This window comes from Rhincodon typus, chromosome 2, assembly GCF_021869965.1.
Source record: "Rhincodon typus isolate 14 chromosome 2, sRhiTyp1.1, whole genome shotgun sequence".
Classification (NCBI taxonomy): Eukaryota; Metazoa; Chordata; class Chondrichthyes; order Orectolobiformes; family Rhincodontidae; genus Rhincodon; species Rhincodon typus.
Window position 1 is genome coordinate 8,820,461 of NC_063333.1, and position 12,346 is coordinate 8,832,806.

At 45.8% G+C, this 12,346-nt stretch overlaps 1 protein-coding gene across 5 annotated transcripts in view; it reads right to left on the reverse strand.

Annotated features, from left to right (window-relative positions):
• sec22c (SEC22 homolog C, vesicle trafficking protein) overlaps nucleotides 1-10,333 on the reverse strand; it is a 38,368-nt gene extending 28,035 nt beyond the window's left edge. For 2 of the 5 annotated variants that reach the window (XM_048614671.1, XM_048614650.1), the window contains exons 1-2: nucleotides 10,052-10,333; nucleotides 2,128-2,339 (exon numbers count right to left, since the gene is read on the reverse strand). In XM_048614671.1, coding sequence (XP_048470628.1) covers nucleotides 2,128-2,309 — 182 coding nt within the window. In that variant the 5' untranslated portion in view covers nucleotides 2,310-2,339; nucleotides 10,052-10,333. Of the gene's footprint in view, nucleotides 1-2,127; nucleotides 2,340-9,612; nucleotides 9,648-9,983; nucleotides 10,007-10,046 lie in introns of those variants that run through there. The other 3 variants (XM_048614655.1, XM_048614659.1, XM_048614664.1) reach the window with 3 other exon arrangements.
• Nucleotides 10,334-12,346: the final 2,013 nt, after the last annotated feature.

The following is a 12,346-nucleotide window of genomic DNA, read 5'->3' on the forward strand; positions in this document are numbered from 1 at the left end:
GTCCTCCCTGGACTGACCTATCCCCTTCCTAACTCCCTACCTACACTCACCTTTACTGGCTCCATCCCCGCCTCTTCGACCTGTTTGTTTCCTCTCCACCTATCCTCTCCTCTATCCGCCTCCCACTCTCTCCCTATTTATTTCAGAACCCCCTTCCCCTCCCCCTTTTCTGATGAAGGGTCTAGGCCCGAAACGTCAGCCTCTCTGCTCCTATGATGCTGCTTGGCATGTTGCACAAGGAATTTGTTTTAATATCAAAAGAGAACTAGCCTATGCCCTATAACCAAAGCACTAAATTACATCTTCCTGATTTGGCATTACGCTCGTGCAAGTTGAAAGTACAAATCTGTGCCCTGTACTTAGATATGACAATATCAGGTCAAAAATTATTTCAAATATGCCTGAGCATGGAATGGAAAATAAGGAGGCTAATGTTGAACTTGTACAACAACACTTTAAGTTAGGATGCAGTATTGCATACAAGTTCTGCCCTCTTCATTACAGTGAGTTAAAAAAAAAACCAGCTGTCAAGCTAACTGAGACTAACGCGCCACGAAACCTCATTTCGGAACTTAAGAGGGGGTATGGGTAGGGCTGAGAGGTGTTGTTGTTGCCTGCCCTTGGTCATGGTAAGAAAGGGATGCCATGCGCAATGCTCAAAAGTAGCTTAATTCCACAAGAGGAGGTTGAAGACTCCCCTAAAAGATCTGGGTGGAGTTTTCCAGCTTCTCCGGTCCACAAGAATACAATAAAAAACAAACAGCTTCTCTTTCACTGCCATGCTTCCTTCAGTCCTGAGGAACCCAACAGCAATGGCTAAACTGAAAACTGGTCCTCAACTGTACAGTGGGCACTTGATTTTTAATAATGAATTTGCCCTTCTCTCCAAAATACCTCACTACCGACTGCCATAAGAATTGCAAAAGTAGGAACAGGTTTTATTGGAGTTAAGTTTTAATCCTGACCATGGAGGAGAGGTCAATATCTAGGTTAATAGCCTTACATACATGTGGTTAAAGCATGGGATTTGTAGTCACAAACTATTGCTAAAGCAGAGCCCATAAATTCCTTTGAAATTTGATACAGTATTGTCTTGAACAAAAAGGAACAGTACAGGGTACAAGGTATGGACTGGAATTCTACTGGGGGGCTCATAGAAGAGTACCTTGAGTCATAGGTATTCAATGGCCTGTTCACGTGAATGCATGAAGAGGCAGGATGAGAATATTTTCCATTCTGTTTACTGGATGCAAACCCAGAAAACTTCAAGCTGTGCACTAACCACGAATCCCAACAAATGCACTCTACCTCGTTGCTACGCTGCTCTACAAAATGTCCCAAAGCCTTAGAACCCACCGTTTCACAGGATTTAGGAGCAGGAGTTGGACACTTGAGCTAGCTCTGCCATTCAACAAGATCACAACAAACCGATTGTGTTCTCAACCCCACTTTTCTGCCATGCCCCCAATAACCCTTAACTCTCAAAAATCTTTCTGAATTTATTCAAGGCAGAATTAATGACACAGCTGCCGCTGTCTTTTGAGAAGAGAATTCCCCAGGCCAGCAGCGCCCCCCACCCCAACACCACCCCCCTACCCACCCACCCACCAACCCCCCCGCCCCCCACCCACCCCGAGAGAAAGGATTCCCCTCATCTCTGACCTAAAATTGGCATAGAGTAACCTACAGCACAACACCAATCAGTTTTACAAAAGCAAAATGGTATGGATGCTGAAAAATGCTGGAAATGTCCACGAGTTCAGGCAGCATCTGTGGAGAAAGAAACATGGTCAGCACGTCAACTGTGTGACCTTTTGTCCAGATTCCAGACAAATGATCACAGATGTGAAGCAGTAACTCCATCTATCTCTCCACATCTGCTGCCTGCCCCATTGACTGGTTTCCAACCTTTCCTGGTTAGCAACAGGCATCCCTATCTTATTAAGCTACATAAAGGAGGAATGATCTCTATAGGACGCTGATGCTGAAGTTAAAGAGCACATCTCAAAATGTTCCAATTCAAGAGACTCAGCTTTCAGAAAAATTTGTAGCATCTGTTTCGATAACTCGGGTGCAACAAGCTATTTATAGCATTCCCATTGTTGATGTGGGTGATGGGATACTCACTGTATGTGAAGCTGATTGCTCTTCACAGTGCCACGGCCAGGAAACTGTCCAAGCATTTTAGACACAACTTTCAGTTGCTTTTTACACTCCTGCAGCTCCCTGCTGCACTCAAAGTCTGTAGAAGCAGAGAGAGGAAGCCCATCCGTCACCCGGACCACATAGGCAAACAGGATCATAGACATGGTCTTCTTCAGTATTCATGAAGGCTATCACTGAAATCACAAACAGGAAATACATCAGTAAGCATCGCCTCAGATTTTGTTAGTGCAGGTGAGATGCACAGACCGCTAGGTCCAGGATTCCAGCTCTGTGCCAAGATTAATTAAATTTCTCAGCACATTTTTAACCATAAAAATAAATGTGGATGTTGCTGACATTAATTACCCATTCCCAACTGCCCTGCAACGATCATGGTTATCCATCTTCTTGAGTCACCGCAGATTCCCAGAGTGCTATAAAGTAGGGAGTTTCAGGATTTAACCCAGTTACAACAGAGGAACAGTGGTAACTCATCAAGTGGAACTAATTGAATAGTTCTTTCAAAGATCCATCAGATATAATGGGTCAAATGATCTCCTTTAGCGCTTTACCATTCTATGATTTGTAAGTCAGATGGTGTGCAACTTGGAGGAGGAATTTGGAAATGGTGGCATTCTGCACTAGGCAGGACAAATCCGCCAGTGTTGATTCAATGGATTAACCAGAAGCCCTCTAAAGAAAGGGGAACATGTGTGAATATCACATGATGAACAGTGTTATGCTGTGACCTTCTCCAAAGGCAAATATTCTGCTGTCACATTCTAGGGTCACATACAAGGAAAAGGCTGGTGAATGAGGCACCACAGTCTACGCAGGAACAGGACTTTGCCTGTACATGTGCCTTCTAGCAAGAGATTCTCAGCAATCGTTTTTGCTGTAGTTATAATTCTGACAGATTTAAAATGATTTGTAAAAGAAACAAATGCAGGGTGAGAAAAGACGTTTTCGCACAAGTTGTTAAAGTCTATGACAATACAGTGTGGAGCTAGAGGAACACAGCAGGTCAGGCAGCATCAGAAGAGTAAGAAACTCGATGTTTCCGGTCGGGACCCTTCTTTAGAACTGGGGAAGAGGAAGGGAGCTGGGAAATAAATAGAGGAAAGACGGGAGGGGCTGGGGTAAGGTAGGTGGAATGGTGATAGGTGGATGCAGGTAGGGGGTTGGTCAGTGGGAAGGCGGATAGGTGTGAGAGAAGATGGACAGGAAGTGTCAGATCAAGGAAGCAGGGGCGAGAGGGAGGTTTGGACGTGGAATGAGGCCGGGGGTGGGGAGATTTTAAAGCTGGTAAATTCTATGTTCAGGCCATGGCCTGTACGCTCCCGAGGTGAAATATGAGGTGTTGCTCCTCCAGTTTGTGTGTGGTGTCATTGTGGCACTGGAGGAGGCCCAAGATGGACATGTCATCAAGAGAGTGGGAGGGTGAGTTAAAATGGTTAGCGACCAGAAGGTGTTGCTGATTATCGCATACAGAGCACAGATGCTCCACGAAACAGTCCCCGAATCTGCGCTTGGTCGCACCGATGTAGAGGAGGCCACATCGGGAGCAACGGATACAGCAGACAAGGTTGGAGGACGTACGGATGATATGGAAAGTTTGTTTTGGGCCTTGGACAGAGGTGGGGGGGCGCGTTGGGGCGCAGGTGTAGTACTACCTGCAGTTGCAAGGAAAGTTGCCAGGTGTGGCAGGCAGTGTGGAGCAGACGAGGGAGTCACGGAGTGAGCAGTCCCTACGAAAGGCATATGGGGTGGGGAGGGAAATAATTCTTTGGTGGAGGAGTCAGATTGTAGTTGGCAGAAGGGGCGGAGGATGATACGCTGGATGCGGAGGTTGATGGGATGGTACGTGCGGACCAGGGGGACTCTGTCTTTATTTCTGTTGGGGGGGGGGGGGGTGGAGGGGGGTTTGAGGGCAGAGTGCAGGAACTGTAAGAGATGTAGTTGAGGGCATTTTTAATCACTGGAGGAAGTTGCAAGCCTTGAAATAGGAGGACACTTGGGATGTCCAGGAGTGGAACACTCCATCTTGGGAGCAGATGCGGCGGAGGTGGAGGAATTAGGAGTAAGGGGTCGCATTCTTGCAGGAGAGTGGGTGAGAGAAGGTGTAGTCCAGGTAGCTATGGGAATCAGTGAGTTTGAAATAGACGTCGGTGTTGAGGCAGTTACCAGAGATGGAGTCGGAGAGGTCCAGGAAGGGCAGGGAGGTATTGGAGATGGTCCAGGTGAATTTGAGGTTAAGATGAAAGGTGTTAGTAAAGTTGATGAACTGTTCAAGCTCCTTATGGGAGCACGAGGCAGTGCCAATACTGTCAATGTAACAGAGGAAGAGGTGTGGGATGGTGCCAGTGTAATAGTGGAAAAGGAACTGTTCCACGTATCCTACGAAGAGGCAGGCATAGCTTGGACTCATGCAGGTGCCCATAGCCACCCCCTTAGTTTGCAGGAAGTGGGAGGAGTTAAAGGAGGAGTTGTTCAGGGTAAGAACAAGGTCTGTTAAGTGGATGAAAGTGTCAGCGGAGAGGAACTGGTTGGGCCTGTGGGAGAGGAAGAAGCGAGGGCTTTTAGACCATCTGCGTGGAAGATACAAGTGTACAGAGATTGGATGTCCACAGTCAAGATGAGGTTTTGGGGGCCAGGGAATTGGAAGTCTTGGAGGAGGTGGAGGGCATGGGTGGTGCCCTGAAAGTAGTGGGGAGTTCCTGGACTGGGGGAAAAGACAGAGTCAAGGTAAGAGGAGAGGAATTCAGTGGGTTAGGAGCAGGCAGAGACAATGAGTCGGCCAGGGCAGTCAGGTTTGTGGATTTTGGGAAGAAGATAGAAACGGGCGGTGCAGGGAACGATGAGGTTGAAGGCTGTGAGGTCACCTGAGGTGACAAGGTTATGAACGGTCTGAGAGATGATGGATTGGTGTTCAGGAGCGGGGTCATAATCGAGGGGTCAGTAGGAAGTGGTGTCAGAGAGTGGGTGCCTGGCCTCCGCGATGTAGAGGTCAGTGTACCATACTGCTACTGCACCCCCCCCACCACCTTATCTGCGGGTTTGATGGGGAGGTTAGGGTTGGAGCAGAGGGCTGCATGGTCTGTCGGGGAACAGACTGGAATGAGTGAGAAGGGTGGAGAGATTAAGGTGATCAACGTCATGACAGCAGTTGGAGATGAAGAGGTCGAGGGAAGGTAGGAAGCCGTGGGATGGTGTCCAGGAGGTTGAGGTTTGTTGGAGGCGGAAGTAGGGGTCGGCAGAGGATGGGTTAGATTCCCAGTCGAAGAAATACACGCAGAGGCGGAGGCAATGGAAAAAGAGTTCAACATCCAGGCGTGTATGGAATTCATCGATGAGTGGGTGCAGGAGAATGATGGACAGTCTCTTGCTGAGGACTGCCTATTCGTTCTCAGTGAGGGGGAGATCTGGGAGGGATGGTGAATAACCGTCAGGACTTGGGACTGGGGTTGGGTGTAGAGCTGGAGCTGGGAGTGGAGACTGTCTCAGGAGTCGGCGGATGGATGGGGATGTTCACGTAAGGGGAAGCAAAAAAAAAGTGACGTCGACAGCAGGAGTGACATTGTTGGCATCAGCAGCGCACCTGCCTCTACACTTCGTCCCTCACCTCCGTCAAAGGCCCCAAGCAAACTTTCCATATCCAACATGGGTTCACCTGTACATCCTCCAACCTGGTCTACTGTATCTGTTGCTCCCAACGTGGTCTCCTCTACATCGGTGAGACCAGGGCAGACTTGGGAACCATTTTGTTAAGCATCTGCACTGTGTACGCGAAAAGTCGACAAAACCTTTTGGTCGCTAACCATTTTAACTTCCCCTCCCATTCCCTGGGTGACCTGGGCCTCCTCCAGTGCCACCATGACGCCATACACAAACTAGAGGAGCAACACCTCATATTCCGCCTTGGGAGTGTACAACCCAATGGCCTGAACACAGAATTCACCAGTTTTAAAATCTCCCCACCCCGGCCTCATCCCATGTCCAGACCTCCCTCTCATCACTGCCTCCTTGACCGGACACAACCTATCCACCTTCTTCCCCATCTATCCGCCTCACGTTTCCCGCTGACCAATCCCCACTACCTATCACCATCCCTCCTCCCGCTACTTATCTTTTTTAAATTCATTCACGGGATGAGGGTGTTGCTGGCTAGGCAGCATTTATTGCCCATCCATAATTGCCCAGAGGGCAGTTAAGAGTCAACCACATTGCTGTGGGTCTGGAATCACATGGAGATCGGACCAGGTAAGGATGGCAGTTTCCTTCACTAAAAAGGACATTAGTGAACCAGATGGGTTTTCCAACAATCAACAATGGATCCACAGTCATCATTACATTCTTAACCCCAGATATTTATTGAATTTAAATTCTGCCGTGGCGGGATTTGAACCCCGGTCCCCAGAATGTATCTAGGTCTCCGGATTAACAGTCTAGCCACAATACCACTACGCCACTGCCTCCCTCTAGTTCCCTGCTCCCTTCCCTCTCCCCAGTTCTAAAGAAGGCTCCCAACCCAAAATGTCGACTTTCCTACTCCTCTGATGCTGCCTGACATGCTGTGTTCCTCCAGCTCCATACTGTGTTGTCTCTGACTCCAGCATCTGCAGTTCTTGCTATCTCCTTGTTAGAGTCCATAATGCACAGCCTGGAAGTGCAGTAAAGGCAGGTTCAATGAAGCATTCAAGAGGGCATCAGAAAATAATTTAAATAGAATCGCATATAAGGATATGGGAAACAGGCAAGAGAACGGCAATAAGTCATGATGTTTATTTGAAAAACCGATGTAAATACAATGAGCCAAATGGCCTCCTCATGTGATTCTGCAACTTGGGCGGAGAAAGCTACACATTGGTAAAACAAGGCTCATTTGCTTTATAAAATCACACCGATGCTTCAGTTCTCCTTACGTTGGCTGATTTATGCCATATAATATGCTACATACATCCAGTTAAACCCCTGCAAGTCTGTCACACAGAATAAATAGCAGTAATCAAGAGATCAGATTGAGCTAAGTATGTGTAACCATTCACTCCAACTCATGTTTCCAGCCTCAGTAATTTTTAGAAATAACTTCATCACAAACTTAACATTAAATAAGTAACTGAGATTATTTACCAATGAGCTCAGAAAAACATACAGACCTTTAAGAGCATTGTACTTAGGGTGACTTAAAGCTGAGAAAAATTCCAGTTGTCAAGGTTTCCTGAAGTTAGGTTATCCATGAACGTTCACACTGCCATACTCAATTGTTTGCCTTTGAAAGCAAACTTATGCAAAGAAACGGCTTTGAATAGGTTTTATTTTCTGACTGTGCCAGTTTCATCTAATCGTTTGAATTTTTCTCTTTTAACAGCAAAGTACTAACTTTACTGGATCAAATGAATTCTCAGGGAGTCACCGCACCAAGGAGTATTTACAAACTTGGTAATTATGCTCTTTAGAATCTAAGTGTTGCAGCAATACGATTCCGACAGCTACTTAACTTTCTATTCTTAATATACTGATTCATGCTTAGTGACTGACAACGTGGGATCAGCCATCCTGATCTCATCGTCACCCAACCTTTGATCAGAAGGTGGAGCCATTGATGATTTCATATATTATCATAGATCATAGAATCCCTACAGTGTGGAAGCCCATTATGGCTCCAAAGGTACGGATTGCAATTGTAATATTGCAATTACTGCTCATAAAAGCCAACAGGCTTAGGACTTTAGAATCTGTGTGGCTTAAGGTTAAACACACACTTTGTTCTGAATCAGCCAGAGTTAAAAATGGCAATAATAGATATTGATTCAGTTTCCACTTTCATTGGGATCCCTTGAGCAGAGGGAAACTGCTTAAACTGACAACTTTCAGAGTGAACATAAATATATACCTACTTAAAAGAAGAAACAAAAACAGAAATTGCTGGAAAAGCTCAGCAGGTCTGGCAGCATTTGTGGAGAGAAATCAGAGTTAACGTTTCAGGTCAAGTGACCTTTCCTCAGAACCGATGGAAATAGCATTTATCCTTCAACCTAATTTTTAAATAAGTGTTGAGCAGTGTGTCTTGTAAATGGTTCCTTCCACAAATAAATTTTCCTCATAATTCTCAACTTGAAACATCTTACACCAGATCTTGTCCCCACTGAAATATTGTGCAAAGCAGAACAATAACATCATAACACTTTGAGTTGTTGATAAAAACAAAACTTTTCGTGGATCTAGAATAAAACATTAATGAGACAAGCAACATCCAGACAAGATATTATGGAATCTTAAAAACGTACACCACAGGAGGTCATTCAGCTCGTATTTAAAGAAAACTTCCAAAAGTATCTTTCATAACCTCAGGTCATCCAAAAAGTACTTACTGTGAATGAGGAACATTTGAAGTATATTAACATACTGCCACCTAAAACCATACAGTAAGCCCTGCCAACGAGCAATGTGAGAATGATAAGATAATATTGTTTATTGAGGGATAAAATTTTGACCAGAACATTGAAGATAACACTTTTGCTCTTTCTTAAAACTTGGGATTTTCCACATCAACTTGAGAGGACAGCCTTGGTTTAATTGTTTTTCTTTATTCATTCACGGGATGAGGGTGTCACTGGCTAGGCAGCATTTATTGCCCTTCCCTAATTGCCCAGAGGGCATTTAAAAGTCAACCACATTGCTGTGGGGCTGGAGTCACGTGGAGACTGGACCAGGTAAGGATGGCAGTTTCCTTCCCTAAAGGGCATTAGTGAACCAGATGGGTTTTTCCAACAATCAACAATGGATTCATGCTCATCATTAGGTTCTTAATTCCAGATATTTATTGAATTCAAAATCGACCATCTGCTGTAGCGGGTTTTGAACCCAGGTCCCCAGAACATTATCTGGGTCTCTGGATTAACAGTCCAGCGATAATACCACCAGGCCATTGCCTCCCCATCTGAAAGACAGCACCGAAGACAGATAATGCAGGACTCCTTCTGTACTGCATTAGAATGCTGGCCCAAGATTTCAGTGATGAAATCTTGGAGTAGGATTTGAACAAACTTCTGAGCTAGAGGTAAGACAGTTACCAACCAAGTCATAACTGATATAGAAAAATCTCAGGTAGGCAAAACAAAATTCCCTTCATACTATTCAAAGAAAAAGGAGGGCCATACACCAAGCCATGACAGTCAATATATCAATTTCTTAAAGGGCTCTTGTAGGGGGCTGATAATGTACCTACCTATGAGACAGGAGGCTGGGGGTCAAGACCCACCTGTTTCACAGATGGTGGAATAACAGGTTAGGAAAAACAGATTGCTAAGGAAAATATCTATTAATCCCTCAGCCGGCATCACTAAAGTAGCTTATCTATGTTTTGAAGAGTTAGCACCAGTCACATTTCCTACAACCATGACGACAACAACTGCTCCGATGGGACATACTGAAATTGTGATTGTAATCCTGATTGACCTGTTCTACCTGTATATCACACCTCTGGAGCAAGCAGGACTTGAACCCGAGCCTCCTAACTCCGAGATAAGGATATTACCACTGTGCTATAAGAAATGTCCAGTCACAGATATTTTTATAATCTATTCAGGCTGTTCAGAGACATCATGACATGTCTCTGGAGGAAGTGGATCACTTGAACGTGAGCCTCCCGGCACAGAGGTAGGAATGCTAACACTGCGCCACAGGAGTCCCCGAGGAGAGTGCTAGGCTATATAAATGCAAGTTAATTCGCCCTGTTTGCTTGAGGGTCATTCCTTCCAACCTCCCGCTTTTTCACCTAGCCCCCAGCAATCGCCTGTCCCCTCACGTAAGAAGGCTAACAAAGGATTAAAGCTGACCATGTATCAAGCGGACATTTCAGATTTGCCATTGGGAGCAGACACCAATTTGTTTTCACTAACCTCACCTATTGCTCCTTATGGACGGGCCATCATAGTTACGCATGCCCGCCACGTTGGGCAGGAACGACGCATGCGCGGCCCGCGCGGCATGCCGGGAGTTGTAGTTTCTGTCCCGTTCCCTCGACGGGGAATAACACATTCCCTGCCTTTCCGCCCTCGGTGGCGGCTGGCGTCTGCGTGTAACCAAACACGCACCGCTCTGAACGCCCCGCCCCCCACAAAAAAAATCACATCGTACTCGGTTGCACGGTTTCCGAAGATACAGCAAAAGTCGCTGTGCGCCGTCAGAAAGGGGACGACGATAAAAAAAAAGGCTGACCCCACCCTCCACCCGGGGCGCACGTGACTTACGAGTCTACCTCTTCCCGCCTCGTGCCGATGAGCGGGAAATTCAAAAATTGGACGGTTACTGGGACAATGTTATTTCATCCTGAAGAACGGGCAAGTGATGTGTTTTCGGAGGAAGAAAGGTAATGTCGTCGTATCATTGAGAAAAAAAAGACAGTAATTCTTAGGAACTGGGCATTGGACCCGAGGTGTAACTCAGTTTTCTCTCCACAGATTCTGCTGAGTTTTTCCAGCACATTCTGTTTCAGATTTCCAGCATTCGCAGTTCTTTATTTTATCAGAGAGGTGCCTGGTGATGAGGGTCATACCTCGGGCAATGTTAAGAAGAGTCCTTCGTGGGGACTTCCAATGGACTCGCGCTCTTTGCATTGCTGTGCCTCCTAAACCAGCCGTCCAGCCAACTGAACCAGGGAGAAAATGTACTCCGCAAGCTATTGGAATTAAATACACACAAGCCCCATTCTTCCCACCCCCAAAGCCTTTAAACCCAATTTAGTACTTTCACCTGAGGGCTACTCTTATCCATGAATAACTTTAAACTTATGGAATTATGGTCACTGTTTCTGTAATCCTCCCCCACTGAAACTTTGATGACCTGCCCAGGCTCATTGCCCTTTACCAGGTTTATTTTGTTATTATTCATTCATGTATGTGGCCATCACTGGCCAGACCAGCATTTATGCCTATCCCCAATTGCTGAGAGGCAGTTGAGTGTCAACCGCGTTGCTGTAGTCTGGAGCCACATGTAGGCCAGACCATGTAGGCTTCCTTCCCTAAAGGACCTTAGTGAAATAAGTGGGATTTGCCAACAGTTGACAATAGTTTTGTGGTCATCATTAGATCCTTAATTTTGTATCCAGTCTAGTTATTGTTAATTGTGTTTGGTTTGCTTGCTAAGCTGGTTTGTTAGTTTGCAGATGTTTCATTATCCTACTAGGTGACATCATCAGTGCAGCCTCTGATGAAGCGCTGTTGTGTTTTCCTGCCTGATATTTAGTTATGTGAAAACACTAGTTAAATGAGCGACAACACACTGTAGCAACCCGGAACTACACCAAAAAGAAGAGTACCTCTACCAATTCTTCAAGGAAAACGGATACCCAAACAACAGGATCCGACAATGCCTATCACACAAACAACAACAGGAAGATACTGCACACCCTAACACACTCATCACATTACCATACGTCAAGAACCTATCTGAACTGACCACAAGACTCTGACGCCCATTGGGCATCAGAGTAGCACACAAACCCACGTCAATCCTGCGCCAACTGCTAACTCTAACCAAAGACTCCCTACCTGCTATGGACAGAACCAATGTAATAGACAAAATTCCATGCAAGGACTGCGACAAACATTACATTGGACAGACAGGAAGGAAATTGGCCACAAGAGTACATGAACACCAACTAGCAACAAAAAGACACCACCATCTCCATTCACTCAAATAAGGAGAACCGCTGGTTTGATTAGGACAGGCCAAACAGAGACAAGCCTGGGAATTCCAAGAGGCCTCGTTCTCCACCAAGAAGGCCATCAACAAAAACATAGAACTAGAATCTATACATACACACCACTGCAAAGGAAAACCGGAAATGAGGTAACCAAACCCAACAGACCCCAGAGTTTAAATATCAGGTGGGAAAACACAACAGCGCTTCATCGGAGGCTGTACTGATGATATTACCCACTAGGGTAATGAAGCGTCTGCAAACTAATGAACCAGCTCGGCGAGCGAACCGACCACAGTATAATCTATGATAACTGAACCAGCTGCTTCTCATAAGGGACCGCAACCAAAATTTTATGCTCTTAATCTGTAAACGTTCCCCAGTATAGGTTCACAGCCTAGCTGAGGTCTTGCACAAACCTAAGTGGTGGAGTCCAAAATGGTTTTGTTAAAGACTGGTTCTGTGACCACTGAAACGGCCACGCCAGTATCAACCTCC